This window comes from Adiantum capillus-veneris, chromosome 21 (assembly GCF_014529385.1).
Source record: "Adiantum capillus-veneris isolate H3 chromosome 21, ASM1452938v2, whole genome shotgun sequence".
NCBI classification, from domain to species: Eukaryota; Viridiplantae; Streptophyta; class Polypodiopsida; order Polypodiales; family Pteridaceae; genus Adiantum; species Adiantum capillus-veneris.
The window spans coordinates 96,085,286-96,102,113 of record NC_140951.1 but is presented as its reverse complement, the minus strand read 5'-3'; the positions used below and the strand labels follow the sequence as shown (position 1 = coordinate 96,102,113).

The window sequence follows — 16,828 nt, the reverse complement described above, 5'->3', positions numbered from 1 at the left end:
TTGTCTGGAAGAAGGCATCCAGCATCTCCTCCATGCCGTCGTCTTCTGTCTGTAAGCCCTTTTCTGCTTCCATCCGTGGCTCTATATTGGTCGGACCTTCACGCATAATCTTTTTTCTCTCTCTCTCTCTCAGATATAGGTGCTATGTCGCGGAAATCAATGCCCATTCCGTAGGAGTCATATCGCAGATTCTGTACGGTTTCTCTAGCAAACTCTCCGTACTTGTGCACATGCTCATTACATATCCTACGCTTGCGCAGGATTTGATACTTGCAGAGCGTGCACGAGCATGCAATCTTTTCCTCCGTGTTACTTGATGACGTTGCCATCTACAATGATTATGAATGTTGTTTCAATATATATATATATATATATACTCCTCACAATGTAAACTACCTCGCATTCTCTAGTCTTGCCCAATCTCCGTACACCTCGGTCCAGAGGTGTACGGAGATCAGGACCACCGGGTCAAAATCTCGTCTTTATTGGTCAAATCCTATATGGGTAGACACATAAGTGCACTCCCAGGTGTACATGGCATTGCATGTAGCAGACAAAACCCCTTTGCCTGTTTTAGTTCCATAGTTTCTTCTTTGTCTACGAACCCACCTGCCTCCATTCCGAGGTAGCCTGTCAGAGAAAGCTTTCCAATGCCGCACTTGATGAATCATATATTAAAGCATGACCATTTTTGTCATTTTTGTAATGTTCCGTCTGTTTGCAATTTTTTGCACAGGTTTTTCCAAGGATATTATGCCCATCCTGGTGTTTTTTTCACCACATGCACAAGCCATGGAAGTTCTCAGCCCAATGAAAGTTTTCTACCTGATTGTAAACCGGACGGGGCCTCCATGTCCAAGCCAGAAGATAATGTGGAGATGGATGAGCAACTTGAGAAAGATTCAGAAGCCTTGCATGGTTCTTGCTCAAAAAAGCGATCTCGATCTCTTTTTCTCTCTTGATCTCACTCTCGCTATCTCTCTTTCTCTCTTGATCTCACTCTCGCTATCTCTCTTTCTCTCTCTCTCTCTCTCGATCTCGCTCTCGCTCTCGCTCTCGCTATCTCTCTTTCTCTCTCTATTTCCTTATTTTCCTATCTCTCTCTCTGTCTCGCTCTTCACTTCCCTACCTCTCTCTCTCTCTCTCTCTCTCTCTCTCTCTCTCTCTCTCTCTCTATATATATATATATATATATATATATATATATATATATATATATATATATATATATATATATATATATATAACTCTCTTTCTCTATCTCTCTATTTCCTCTCTCTCTCTCTCTCTCTCTCTCTATATATATATATATATATATATAACTCTCTTTCTCTATCTCTCTAGCTATTTCCTATCCCTCTCTCTCTACTTACCTCTCTCTCTCTTTCTCTCTCTCTCTCTACTTCCCTATCTCTCTACTGATCGAACGAGTGACTGAGCTAGGAACATCTAGACGTCCACGACTGCGGAGGACTACACAACATCGACAGAGGCTGCATCAAAGGATCTAGCTAGGTCACTTTGTCTCGACATCGATAACGCCCAGTCAGACTACTGACCATGGAGGAGATTGATGAGATCCGCCAGCGACAGCTGCTGGATCTCCTATGATCTACCTATCCTAGCTAGCTGGTTTAGCTGTTTAGTCCATACCCAGCAATTTAGGATTGTTAGGAAATAAGACCTAGCTAAATAGATTTTTGAGTAGATTAGTTAATGGAGAGAAAGAGATTTCACACACAAGAGATTATAGAGTAGAGAGAGAGAGAGTACACACGATATACGTGGTTCACCCAATGTGGGCTACGTCCACGGGAAAGCAGCCACTCAATGGCTTTAGCACTTCAAAAGAAGAAGTAGTTTACAAAGGGATTATACCCTTAATGGAGCTCCCGCCTTGCTTCACTCTCACCACCTCACACTCACCTTGTTGCATCAACTTCACACTATGAAATGTGTGTAGAAATGGCCTCCTTTTATAGGCCAAAAGGGCTGCCCTCTCTTATCAAAGGCAGCCATGTGTAGCCGCCTTTGTGTGAATAAGTCCAAATCGGACCCTCCAATCCGTCCATGTGTGGCCGCCCTTGAGAAGACAAGTCCGCTTTTGAATTCGGCCACCGGCCATTGACTTTCGACCTCCGGTCACCGGCCATTGACTTCCGACCACCGGCCATTGACTACCGGCCACCGGCCAACCGACCGGTTGTTTTCCGACCACTTTCCGGCCACCGTCCGGCCATAATATTCCGGCGAAAAGGAATATTCTGGCGGAAAAAAAGTCTCGGGGGTGTGTGTGCACGGGTGCATATTTCCCCTCAAAAATGTCCCCTTCCATTCTCGGCCTCTTTTTATAATATCACGCTTGACAGTCCTGTAAAATTCATTCGTAATGTGTGGGTATAGCATGGGCTTCGTGAACTCATGGGCTTGTAACACTAGATGTCAATTTGAAAAGACATATCTAGTTAAATTTTCATGACAATTGGAAACTTGTTGAAATTGTATGATTGCTTCAAAATCCTCTTGTGAGGTCTCTCATAAGGAGAGAATGTTTTTGGTAAAATAGTCTGTTATACAAACAAGAATCTGGCCGATTTTTTAAAGGAAAATACATGAACTTGAAATAGTGCTTAGTTAGGGTTACACACACATATCCAAGGTGGAGTGGTGACCCCTTGATCCTAGTGATTAGTAAGTATATGAACGCATGAAAGTTTGTTCTGACATATACACATGCATATATATTGGATTAGTTGTACATGTGATGTCTATGAGGTTTGCTAAAATTTGTTGATTTCTCATCATTTCACTCTACAATTCCCTCCATGAGTTAGTCAGTCCACTTCTAAAGATGTCTAATTATGCGTATCTAAATAATTATCCACATCAAGGTGGAGCGGTGATCCCTTGATGATTTGATCATTTGAGCATTTGATGCTAGTGATCCTTGCAAGATATAGAACTCTAAATTATGTAGAACTTAAAAAAAAAACATTGTTTAAGCTCATTACAAGTTAAGAAATACGCATACACACATCCACATATATGTGCAAACACACACACACACACAAACACACTTACACTCACACATAGATATATATTTTCATATAGAAACATACATAAATTGTTCAATTTTATATGTTGCTTGAGTAATTCCCTTGCTCGTGTTGCTCATGAAATTATGCTCGCATGACTGACGTACTCCATGTAAGGTCAGGTGAGCCAGTGAACAAGTCTATGGTTCCCGTTAGGGTTTTCACCATGTATTGGACACTTATTCTCTCACCTGAATTTACGCCTGGCAGCTTTGGGTAGTTCAGCCAAGTGGGTTGGCTTCTTTGCAAAATTTGTTGTGCCTTCCACATCCTAACCCTTGGTAGGGGACAGAAGCTGAGATTGTCTCTGATATCTTTAGGTGCCTCTACCAGGTGGATTAGGTATTGTGGGTACTTTGTAAGCCAAGCCTTCCTCCACTTTGGCTGAGAATCCACTATAAGCTTAACTCCTTCTGGCTTCGAGGTGTCTGCATTGTAGAGAGGTACCGTTGGCTCTTCTCTGATCCGCTTGTTTATTGTAGCTGCCTCATATTTCAGCAATGGATATGGGAGAGAGGGTTGAAGCCATTCGCGCCTGAGATTGCTGGGGTCGATCTTCTGAATTGTCATAGATTTGAAGACCCTATGCTCCCATTCCAAGGCTTCCTTCATGCTTTCTCTTAGCTCTTCCTCTATTGCATTACGCAATTTTTTCTCCTTTTCTTGTGTTAGATCCTGTGGCTCTTGAGAGGATCCTGCTATGCTTTCGTCTTGCATGGGTGTGTCCACAGGATCTGCCACATTGTCGAGGTCGATGCCCTCATTGGCGGCTGTCCCTGAGCTTTCTGTTTCTCCTCCTTGCTGGCCTTTCAACTCCTCAATTTTCCTGAGGAGTGTTTGCTTTTCCGCTTCAGCTTCTCCGCCCATATTCACGAGGAGGTCATTAAGTTCAACGTTTACTCTTTCCGCCTCCTTGAGCTTTTTCTTTATGTTTTCCACTTCTTCTTGCAGGGATTTTTGGCCCTCCTCCATTCTTGTTTGCATTACGATAGAACCTTCAATCATCATTAACCTCTGCTTTTTCTCGAGAGTCAGCTCCTTCTGAAGTTCCTGCATTTGCTCTTCATATAGTTGACTCTCGGAAATGATTTGAGTCGAGCTCATAGCTCTGACTCTAGCAGGTGATGCTCGCAGCTTCTAGATGGTTTGATCTTTGACTTTTAGTCGGTCCTTGAGCTCAAGGACTTCATCCCTTCTTTTTGTGACACTGTCCCCCTCATTGGAGAGGTCTAGTGCATGGGCTAGAACCCACTCCATGATTATGATCTCTGTATCTGATCTGCCTTGTAAATCTGTTACCTTGGCCACTCCATCCTCTTTGATGCTTGTTACAAATTCCCATACTCTTTTGATGTCCACCCTTGCCGGCACTGCTTCGAAGTAGTTGTGGAGGTCAATTTTCTCCAAGTAGCCGGCCATTTTGCTTTGTACAAACTCATTGAGCTCTCTCGGCAGCATTGGTAGCTCTATGACATTGCCTTCATTGTCCTTGAACACTCCCTGGTAGATTTTTAGGTCATTGGACTCTAGCAGATCCTCTTGTATCCAGGTGCTGGTGGGCTTTAGTGTTCCCTCTGGAATGACAAAGGGTTCCACTTCGTCCAAATAATCCTTGATGGTCATTCTTTTCTTTTTTGCCGGTGACTTCGAGGCCGCCATAGATCTTGTTGCACTCAGTAGTCCGAAGTTAGCATTTTTTTCCATATTAGCTGCGAAACTGAGTTTTACTTATCCAAATGACTTGAAAATTGAAAATAAAGCTTAAAAGGAACTTGTGAAGCTGTGCATGTGAACACTTTGCAAATCTGGCCAAAAATTTCCATCTAGACATCCTACGCGTAGGATGTCTTTTTCATCAGAATTGGTTCATACTTGACATGCAGGTAGTGTAAGGCTCATGGAACATGGCTATATGCTTGGATTTGAATTTGGATATCACAAAGTGGATTTTTGGGGCTTATTAAGGCTTTAGGTCACAATTTGGGTAGAATGTCCATCATAGGTAGTAATTGATGTCCAAATGGTTAAAAAATTGGTATATGGGCTCAATGCACCATGGTATTGGCTCCCATGATGTCATTCTTTGCACAGAAGGCTAAATTTATGCTGAAGGCATCCTACGCGTAGGATGTCTTTTTCATCAGAATGACATGAAACTTGTTCTGTGGATTGTCCTTGGCCTATGGAACATCGCCATGTTCTTGGATTTGAATTTGGACAAGATTTGATGCTTGTAAGGCTCTGTGAGGTGTTTTTGGGCTCAAAAAGTGTATCTTGAAGGTGTTGGGGGTCAAAAGTGATTAGAATGGCTTCAAACTTGACATATGGGCTCTTGATGATGAGGTAATTGGATCTAGAATGATAAAACATCCCTTACATGCCAAAAAGGTCAATTAGACATCCTACCATATGACCACACAGATTGTTTGCTGATGTGTTGGTGAATGTGTTGTGCAAGTTTCATGGGATTTGGACAAGATTTGGTAGGTCTTTGGCCCATTATTGCCTCTATGCCGTAACTTTGCGTTTTTCCATGCATATGAGGTCAAACTTGGTCCAAATGTGATGAAACTTGGTGTATGGCTTGTAAATGTCATTCAGAACATGTGCATGATAAAAAATGTTGGAGTCTATGCCAAAAAGTGCCCTTGAGACATCCTACACGTAGGATGTCTCCTAGTGATTTTTTCAGTGCTAGTGCTCCCAGTGCTTGCCCTTTGCTCCCCTAAGTCCCTTTTGAGCCTAATTTCAACAAAAAAGTCAAATGGATAGAGTATAACTCCCTGTGTGGACTTCAGAGCCTCCGAGCCGTTTTCTGACTTTTGGAGTGCTTTTTGGTGTTGATCCCTATAGCTTCCCGCTCCCTTGGGGATCCTTGCCGTATGGTTTCCGTCGACTTTGGCTTCACTGGAGATCCATTTGGCAATTTGTCGCTCTAGAAGCACCCGTGGTTGCGTTTACATACCTTTGATGATTTGTGGTGGTCTACCACCATAGGACTTGGTTGTTGATGGTCTAGGAAAGCCGCTCATGAAGTTTGGTGGCAAACGGACTTGCGATTTGGCTGCAAGTGCAATTTGACGCTTTGTGTGTCTGATGCCGTTTCTGAAGTTTAGTGCCGCTTCGGGTCACGTTTTGGTCATGGGGGTCATATAGACTTGTCGAGCATGTCGAGATGCTCCTACCCATGAATTTTGATAGAATTTGGTCGTCGTTTCACCGATTTCTCATTTGGTGGTCTCTTGCGGGTTTCTGGGAATTAGGGTTTTTCCCGATGGTTTCCTACTACTTTTGGACATCCAGGACTCGTCTCCTAGACTAGGGTAAGGTGCCGATGAAGTCTTGTTGCTTTCGGGTTAGCCATTAGGCCGCCGTCTCTACTTGTAGGTCTCTACCGCTCGCTTTGTGTGTGACCCCTACGCTAGTTTTCGTGACATAATGACAAACATGCGTGAAAAACTCAAGGTGGTGAGCCTACCTCTCATGTCTGGAGCTCGTCAAGTAGTTGTGCACGTCGTAGAAGCTGCTGGAAGGTCGATCCGCTCTAGCTGGCAGAAGCTCTCTCCACAAAGTCAATAGTGAGAATGAGCTAAAAATGGGGTGAAAATTTCTTATAATGGAGGTCCCCGAACCACTTTTCATAAAATTTGACATGTGCTCCTATCTTCTTGCGAGATGCGTTTTAGGCTCAAAAATTTCTTGATTTGGACTCCATTAGCTCTGTTTACCAGAAATTTGGCATTTCGATCAAAACCTGGCCAAAACACGCTTTCCGCTCCAGTCTCATAATTGCACCCCCACTGTACCATAGTTTTTCCTATAGTCACTGATCATCACCATATTTTTTGTTTTTCATTACGACTGTTTTTCACCTGCTTTTTGTATTTTTGAAGTTTTTCTGCCGAAAATTAACAAAATTAAAAAATAGCAAATCAAACCCAGAAAATCCCAAAAAATCATAATAAATCAAAAACATCACCGCAACACATTATATACACTCACATGCAATTTTTATGGCTGGATTTCTTCGTTTTATCAATATTTTGCCTGAAAAATGACTATTGCTACATATATACACACACTTAGGGGCTTGATTTGGCGTACGTGTAGATTCATGCTGTATAAGGGCATATGTACTTGGGTTACTCCAGAAAATTTCACAATCAAACAACAACCCTTAAAATAGTCAAAAATCATGCCCTTTTTTGCTGTTTTTGTCATTGGTTCCGCATTTGAGAGTGCCTCTAGAATGCCTCTCCCCCTCCTAGCCGGAGTCCTCCCGGACGACAAGGTTTCGCCTCGGAGTATGTGCCGTGCATAGGTTAAAAAATTTGTGCTAATGACTGGCCGATTAATGTGGCCCTACTTTATGCATACTCTGTCAATGCATGGAAAAATTAATGTTGTGCAAGAGATGGGAATAAGCAAGATGCTTATTCGCATTCGCCATCCAGGTTTTCTTCTTTCTTTGCAGGTTTTCTGCTTTCTTTGCAAGTAACAGCTGTAACTCTACTGCTCTCTGTTTAATTGTCTTTTGTGCAAAAGGCAATTGCTTTGCCGACATTGTTGCTGGAGTTGTAGCTGTTTCTAAGGATATAATTGGCTGGGATGTAATGGCTATGGGCCTTATGACCTTGGATTTCCATTGGTATTTTGTTGCTGCCGATTTTTGTAGATGGTTTGGCTCTTTCTTGTTTGCCACTGGTTTGTCTTTCATCGGCATCCATATATGTCGGTTTTCCTTTTTGAAATGCCGTTGTCTGCTTTCCATTGTTGCTTGTACTGAAGGTAATTCCTTTGGCTTTTGCTTTGGTATCCAAATGTGAGTGACATTTGGGTTCTGGCTAAGAATTTTCTTTGGGATCCACATATGTTTTATGACCTTGGTTTGTGGTTTAACCATTTGCTTTGTTGGAATCCTTTTGTTACATTGTTGTTTGTCTGCCATGTCATTTCTATCTTTCCACATCTATACTTGTTTCCCTGGTTTTGGTAGCCTAGATCTTTGCATTGCAGCCGGTGACTTCATATGTCTGTAATTAGCATGGTTGGCTTTTACTTGATTGTTTGTCGTGGGTATCATGTTCTTTAGTGGCATTTGTGCTTTGGGCTTTGTTTCCAATGATTGCATGGCTTGCAGTTGATCATGCTTGTATTGCTGAGCAAAAGCTATCACCTGTTGTTCATGTTCATGTTGAATTTTGACCACCTTTGCTTTCCAATCTATCTGCACATTGTATGCTTTTTGCCAAGGTTGCCCCAACATCATTTGGTGTTGTGTGCTTTCATCTGTCACCACATAGAATTTGTGTGGGTAAATATATTGATGTATCTGTACATGCAATATAGTCCATCCCAATGTTTTCAATGGGTGTGATGTGCTACTTTCCAGCACTTGGGGAGTAGGATTAAGTTGACCTGTGACTTTGAGCTGTTGGTATAATCCGTAAGAGATTAAATTTGCTTGAGCACCCGAATCAAGCAATGCTGTTGATTCGACTTGATTGCTACCCATTTTTACCGTAATTATTGGCTCCACTGTTTCCTCCTCCAACTTCGTCAGTCGAATGGCATTGATTCTCAATGGTGGTCCACTTTGTTTTTGTTGTCGCAGAAGCCATCTTTTTGCAATTCGTTCTTGTGCTTCGGCTTGAGCTTCCTCCCGTACTCTCTGTTTTTCTTTTATTCTTTGTTTTCCTTGATAAATTTGTTGGAGCATCTCTTGTGTGAGTGGTAGATGTTCATGCCATCCTACTTCATGAGCACATTTGAAGCGGCATTCTATACATGGTTTTTCATAATGAACACCACTCTTTTCGGATTAGAGGTCAATGATACTCGGGCAAGGTTTGTGAGTTGTTGCGCTATGAAACTCCACCAGACTGACACCATCAGACCCTTTGCAAATTGCCCTTGAAGATTTACATCTAGCAATGGAATATCACGAAGGGTTATGAGAAAAAGAAAATTCTACATGCAAAGGCGACCATATGTTTGACGGCTACCTCGATTATGACTCATGTCGAGGATGACATGAAATAGGAGGACGGGAGTGTTGGAAGGTTCCAACAACTATGAAGACCAACTGTGTAAGGGAGGTCCTAAGGAGAATTTTAATCTTTGTACTGCAAACTCTTTGTACTGCAAACTCATTGTAATATTTTCACCCCAAAACCCGTACCCCATGCTCATCTTGTAATTCTGAGGTAATCAAGATTATAAGCCCAAGTTGTAATTCCTACTATTATTGCGGCAAATTCATCTTTTATACATAAAACCCGGATCCAGGGTATAAAAGGCAACTTTGTAAAGTTTTGATTATAATTAATATGAATGAAATGAGTTTATAAGGTTTTCTTCTATACGTTGTGTGCTTCTATTTTCTATTGTGAGCTTATCTCTTTGCACTGCACCGCACAAGTATCACATCGAAACTCCGAGGGCACTGTTGTGTTAGTCTCATTGAGGTCTATGCGTGGATATCTACATTGCAAGTGCTTCGCGAGAATTGAGCATTGACTTCCACAAGCTTCCAGGTGACATATCTCACCACCCGAGTGTTATATTGAGATTGCGTTGATTATACGAGGTCTAGTGTTTGAGTTGATGACCTGCAAATAGTCTGTTAGAAAGAATCACATTTTTTTCACTATCTAGATTGTAAGTTTGACAACCTAGATATGTTCTAGATAGTGCAAGGATGTTGTCTATTGAGTTTGGAGTTGTTTGTTTTTTTAATAGTGGATTTGCATGTGGATGTGAAAAGGGGTTAAAGAGAGAATTCAGGTTTTCCGTAGACAGAATGCACATTGGTCATCAAAGCAGAGTGTATTGTGTTCAGACAAGAGATTGACAACCTCTTGGCATGCCTCCATGCCCTAGTCGAGTTGCTTGCTTCCTAAGATTGACATTTTAGTCTTGGTTCCGTCTCTTTTTGAGATGTGATAGGTGTTGATCGTTGGGTCTCGAGACACGGAGACCAGCATAGTCTAGCATGTCATCAATACTGATTGTAAGCAACTTGATAAAGTGAACTTATCTACTACCCCTTGGCAGATCATCGAAAACAAATAAGGTCTTACCTCATCTTAAAAATTGTGCGAGTCCGATACATGTGGACATCACAATGAGTGGAATCCATTGTAACTATGAGGCAGATAAGGATGTCCTTGACAGAGTAGTTGGTGTTACAACAGAAATGTAAACAATGATTCAACGAAATTAGTCCCACCATACTAGCACGCCATGCATGCATATCAAAAAAATAGAGGGATAATCCCTTGGATTTAATGACGGTCTCAACAATTTGAGTGATGCCATACATGTCGTCTGCAATTTGTATTGGCATGGATACATCACAATTTGACATTGCCAAATGCAAAATGTGAGCTTATATCCGCATGTTTCCAATTTTCCAAACATGTGTGTCATTGCCCCTTGATCTGAAGTCAATGGGTAGTACTTTGGCACGGAGTAGAAGCCTTTCTTCCCGTTAAGTCAGTCAAAGAATTTTGCTTTGCACAACAAAAAATCTTTTCCAAATGAAAGGTTAAAACATAGAAAAACAAGAAGAACTTAAAATTGTCTAATCTTGTTGCTCCTTTGTGGCTAGTTGTCCTAAAATTCGAAGGTAAATGCTCTCGTGAGAGTGAATTTTATTTTCTTTTGTCGTCCTTGTGCTTGAATCTGGCTCATAGTCATATATATTGAGAAATTGAGAGCTTTTGTACGAACCATGCATGCTCTCTTGGCTTGATTCATACCAATATCCAATGAAAAAGAATGATGACATGTTGCGAAGTCCCCCTAAGCTCATATACTGGTAACATATTCCAAACCGCACCCTTACTTCACATAATTACATCAAAAAGATAAGATAGGATGGAGCTTGTGTGCTCATAGCCAATAGGTGCGCTTGCTAACATACATATGTCAATGCAAACGAAAGTCGACCTTGTCAAATTGTACGTCTTATTGAGAATCATAAAAGTATCATAAATTACCCAATATTGAAAGGAGATAGCTCTTGAAACTTAGCTATCAAATTTCCTTGGGCTGCAAAACTCTTCTTGACCGAAACAACTTTTGCTTGCAAAGTTGGCTTGTAGAAAATTATGTAAGAATCAATAAGTGAAAACTTGTAAATTTGAAATTTAATTGGCTTATCGATGTGCTTGAATTACCTCCCTTGCTCCAAAATTCGTATCACCTGTGAAGAGTTTTCCTATGTAGGATGTCTCATATGTGTAAAAGCCTTGCTTCACCATTTACAATCGCGGGTTGATCGACTTAATGGGTTGTAACTAGCTCCTTGGCCAAAGAATCATAACATATGCATAATAGGAATCACGTTCGCTTGGAAAGCTTGCTCCAACTTAGGAAATCTTTCCATCTTGAGTGGCCAAGCCTTGGAAGCGCTTCCCCTTCAAAACTGTTGTGTGAGTGCCTTATGACCATTTTGGGTGGTCTGCATAAACAAATGTGTTGATATGTCATTAGAATCATGAACTAAATGTACTTACCATTAGCATCACACAGCTTAATCGATGCAACATGGAAACTTTCATTGCTTCAACTTTGCATGGATGCAGCAAATGGAGATGTGTAAAAATCATTGTTCCCATGCACACAAAGAGCATGCCATGCATACATAAAAAGGTGCAAATTAAAACGAATGTGTTTTGACACACAAATCCATGCACCTCTTCCAAGTTTCCATGAAACTTAGAAAAATGTAAACAAACTTTGTGCATGCGATGCATGAGCATGTAGCTTTGCAAAAACTTTTCATGAGAGAAAAACACACACACGCATGTCTCATGAAAACAAGAAAGCATTTTTATACTTACAAACTTATAGATCACAAGAGTGTGAAGAAACCGCATGTGCACAAGCAAAAGTCTCAACACGAAAGCTCTTGAAGTCACAACATATTTTCTTACATGCACGTGCATGCAAGAAAGAGAGTACAAAATTCAACAAATAGAGGTGGTTTTGCATCAAGAAAGTGCAACAAACATAACCTAATACAATATGCAACTCACCAATACTCAACAATATGCTTAAGCCTTACAAACACTATACAAGGAAATCTCCAATGGATGTTGGACATGTAGTAGATCTATCAAAGAATCTCTTACCATGAGCAAAAGCAAGGATGTCGGACATGTAGATCTATCAAAGAATCTCTTACCATGAGCAAAAACAAGGAAAAACACACCTGACCAAAAAGCTCAGGTGTCAGACTTATAGATCTGTGTGAAAGAAGTTCTTATAGTGAGCAAAAACAAGGGAAAAACACACCTGAGAAAAAAACTCAGGATGTCCGACATGTAGATCTGTGAAAGAAGCTCTTACCGTGTGCAAAAAAAAAGGGAAAACACAACCTAATATATCTTGAGGCGTCTGTAGAGTACTTTCCTTTATGTAGCTCAGAACGCATTTCTGGGGAAGAAACAGCTTCAAAAGGAAGTTTAAACTCTAGAACACCTACTGAAAATCCCTCGGCATCGCGATGAAATCCGTAAAAAAGAGCCCAAAAATTGCGCTCATGCATGTGGCACTCGCACAGTAAACTTGGTTCGTAACCATGCTCTGATACCAATATGAGAGTGGGGACTAGCACATGCACATCTCCACCCAACCATGCCTAATATACGCCCTTGGCCTGCTAAATATAGGCCCACTGTACCGCATGTATGTCCTCGCCCATGGCCTTGCCCATCTTACCCTAGGCCTGACAAAATTCCCCCCTTGTAAGTAGAATAAATTAAAATAAAATAAAATTGATGAATTAAAATAACTCTCCATTTGAACACAAGAGAGAGGAGGATCAATTCATATGAAACATAATTCGAACTTCTGAAATGGCAGGCATCGTAAGAGAAAAGCCCCCTCTCTCTTGCACTCTCGCATGTAGACAATGAGCACATTGTCAACAAAAATGCCAAAGCCTCAGGGTTCTCGGATGGAAGAGAAGTAGAAGAGAACGAGACATGTCGGCTCACATAAAAGAAACTATCTATTTATTGTGGCACGAGATACAAGGCCACACTTTTGTAGTTAAAAACGAACCCCTGCTATAGTAACTGCCTCTGGCAGTGCCAACAAAGGGAAACCAGATAACCAATATACCACACTTGTTCACACACACATGAGAAGAGGAATTTTTATGTGGTAAAAAATTGAAGAGAGAAAGGGGGGGGGGGGGGGGGGGGGAGGACGAGTCTTGAACTCAAGACCTGGGGGAGGAGAGGGGGAGGGAGAGCCTCGGCACTATATGGCACGGGCATATTCAAATGGGATCAAGGGTGGAGGTGAAAACAGTGAGACGCGTGCATTGTGGGTCGTGCGATCAGGCGGCCCAAATTTTCAAAATTGCGCGTCTCAAACTTACTAGCCGGCCTGTATTTACATGGTGGCATTGAAATGCCACATACTTCAGCGAACACATGCGGGCGTGATGGTTAGAGCACATGCATCGCATGAAGGAGGTCGTTCGTTCGCTCGAGGCTCAAGGTGCGGACTCGAATTTACCTCCCAGCCTGAATTTATTTTTCGTCCCAAATTTACGCAATCACCTGAATTTACAATAATGCATGTGATGGTCCGAATGACCCCCACCGTCAATCCCATTTGAAAGCGGCCATGCATAGTGCGGAGAGAGAGAGAGAGAGAGAGAGACCTTCAAGATCAATCTGGCGAGTCTTGAACTCAAGACCTGGTCCCGAGAGCGAGAGCGAGAGCACAAAAGAGAAGAGAGAGAGAGAGAGAGAGAGAGAGAGAGAGAGAGAGAGAGAGAGAGAGGAAGAAGAAGAAGAAGAAGAAGAAGAAGTAGAAGAGAGTTTTAAAGTCGAACCCAAGAGACCTTAAAGATCTAGCCGACGAGGAGTTGAACTGAAGACCTCTTATAGGGGGGGGGAGAGAGAGAGAGAGAGAAAGGAAGAAGAGTATTTTTAACGTCGTAGGAAACTATCCCAAGAGAGAGACGGTGCCTGTTGTTTCGTGAGGGGTCAATCGTTCGTTCAACGGCTTGGACAAAGTACCAAAAGAGGAGTACACCAACCTACGAAAACCTCTCAGGTCCTCTCTCTCTCTCTCTGCCACTTTCATCTTTCCCCCATGTTCTTAAGTGAGAGACACGTAAGTTCATCCTCTGTGCACAAAAGTCAAGTTGGAAAATTGGATGTTATGATCATACTTCATCAGCATATAAGTTGTGGTCGGGGGAGAGAGAGAGAGAGAGAGAGAGAGAGAGAGAGAGAGTGTGTGTGTGTGTGTGTGAGAGAGAGAGAGAGAGAGAGAAGAGAGAGAGAGAGATTAGGCTCATGTATCATATGTACTATAGCTATGGATTGATTATATATAGGAAGGGAAGCAATGACATATTGTTATTAAAGTGACTTTCTGCTGATTACAAGCTTAATGTAATTATTTACACTTAAATTGAGTATACAGAGATCAAGCAAGGCCTGCCTCTGTGAAAGAAACAATGGAGCAAGAGATCACAACCGACTTCGCAGATGACGAGGGAATCTGCGGTTGGCCTTTGGGGTTGCTCCCTGTTAGTGCAAGGCTCTCCGCGGCCAGCACCTCCTCCAACATGATGCTGCCATCCTGCACCCCAACTTCCACCTCTTCGGCCTCCTCCTCAGCAGATTCTGATTCGGAGGTACCAATCCTCGTATAATTCGTTCATTCTTTCAGTTGGATTCGAAACTAATTAAAGAGAGGAAAGGTTCCTCTGTCCTGCCTTTTCTAATTATTAGCTCAAAAGATTAGCATAAGTAAGTTAATGATCTTTGCTTGATCGCTTGCTAATCAATCATGTGCCCAAATTTCCTATCCGATTATTCAATCTATGCATCGTAATTTCACATTCTCGACAATCTAGATGTCATAGAATTTAACCACTAGATATCTTTTTCATGTTTCTATGCTAGTGTCTTTATCATTTCAAGCCTCATGACAGTGTAATTATGAAGTTTACCTTAGGGTTGGCCCCCACTGATGCTATTTTGTGTACAATTAGGGTCTCCAATGAATCATCATAAGCATCTTTGTTAAATCAGCTATGTTGCACTAGTCTACTATCTCAATTCTTTTGTATACCATCAGTAAGATCAATCACCTTAACTGGGCTTATTCCTTGGTTCATTGACGCTTAGACAACGTTTTTCATCTCCAGCCCTTGATGGAGAGCTTGCAAGTTCCATTTTTACTCTGCTTCGTCTACATTGCATCCTAAAGTTCATCAATTACTTCATATGTCAATTCTCTTCAAAATGGCAATACCATGCATTCTCCGATGCCTCATGATTTCTATCTTATCTTTTGGATCTGTATGCCCAATCCTGTATGTAAGATTTGTTCAAGTTTTGCCAACGGTCATGTCTACGGTGACACCAACATACTCTTTGATTTTGTGTCTGCGCCTGGGGTGCACATATACGCCCGCACGTGCTCAAACGGTTTGTGTGTTGCGCTTGAGTGAGTAGGTAGCTTTCATGCCAATGTCTAGTATGGTTTTAACTTAACAAAATAATTGGTTGTGCAGTCTGCGACTTCATTTTTCCCTGACAATGCCACCTTAGGTAGCTTGATCGGCATTCATTCAAGCGCCCAGTTCGCACTTGCTCAAGATCACTCAATGGAGGAAAGACACATGGGGAGGAGTTTCCGGCACCGCAAGTTGTGCTCTTTTATAAGTTGTGGATGTAGGGTTCATGGAGACTCATTAGAAGCATCACCATCGCTTTCTCAATATTGGGATATGGAAAGGAGAGAGGTTACACGCAGTAGCATGCGAGAAGATGCCAGAGACCTGGAAGATGACATTGAAGCCCATGCAGTGCATAACAATGTCTATTATCACAACGAGTGTTCAGACTCATGTGCCCCTTCGTTGCGGCTAATCTTACAACAGCATAGCCCAGTCTCCCCTTGGAGTGACTTCAACAATCTCTCACATCATCACAGCATGAGAAGTGATCGACGTCGCCTTCACAATTTTTGGCATGGCTTTTGTGGGAAGCTTAGCTCAAGTTTGGCCACTTGAAAACTATGGACATTCTTCATTAACAGTGAAATTATGTTAATAGGAGACATAAATAACACAATGTCACCGTTGCTAAGCTGGTATATCTGAGAAATTTGAGGGGTATTATGGGAATTTTCACAAATTTCAGGGGTATTTTGGTAATTTTCCCTTTTCTTAACATAATGCCAGAATGATGGAATTCTGGTGTGCTTCTGTATGTGATTGTGAAAAAAAATAGTAATGATCCTTTTATGACGCTAAGAGCAAAAAGCCGCGAACTGAAAGCAAATTTATGTTGTTCGCTCCCCAAGGACTACATGCATACAAGTGAAGAGAGACTGTGGAGTGTGGACATGAATTTGAATGCATGTTTGTTATTATTCGAATCTCTATTGCCATTTGAGTTCTTCATCCTGCAAAACCATACGCAAAATGCCTATCGAAAAGATGAAGAGCGACTCTGCACTTTAAAATCCTCAATAAATATGACACAGAGTGCTCTTAAGAGAACCTACATGTCAAACCTCATAGAGGACGCACATGCCGCTGTTATGGCCGTTGACGACTGCAGGAATCTCAACTGCCCACCTGTCTCTGCACATGCATGAGCGTTGCGCCTAGCGATGGTGAGCCGGTGGAAGTGCCAATCCACAATCAGTAAAGACTTTGCAGATTTGAAGCCGAGAATCTGCTG

The 16,828-nt window shown here is 41.8% G+C and overlaps 1 protein-coding gene and 1 long non-coding RNA gene across 2 annotated transcripts; one reads left to right on the top strand and one right to left on the bottom strand.

The window, feature by feature from the left end:
• Nucleotides 1-11,049: 11,049 nt before the first annotated feature.
• LOC147431394 (uncharacterized) lies at nucleotides 11,050-13,054 on the bottom strand. Its single transcript, XR_015185756.1, has 2 exons — nucleotides 11,798-13,054; nucleotides 11,050-11,562 (listed from the first exon to the last, which is right to left on the bottom strand). It is a non-coding gene; the product is annotated as an uncharacterized LOC147431394 (long non-coding RNA).
• Nucleotides 13,055-14,323: 1,269 nt separating this feature from the next.
• LOC147431393 (uncharacterized) lies at nucleotides 14,324-16,389 on the top strand. The gene is made up of 2 exons (XM_086494014.1): nucleotides 14,324-14,766; nucleotides 15,652-16,389. Exons 1-2 carry the CDS (start codon nucleotides 14,587-14,589, stop codon nucleotides 16,150-16,152), a joined length of 681 nt encoding a protein of 226 aa, XP_086350140.1. The 5' UTR covers nucleotides 14,324-14,586; the 3' UTR covers nucleotides 16,153-16,389.
• Nucleotides 16,390-16,828: the final 439 nt, after the last annotated feature.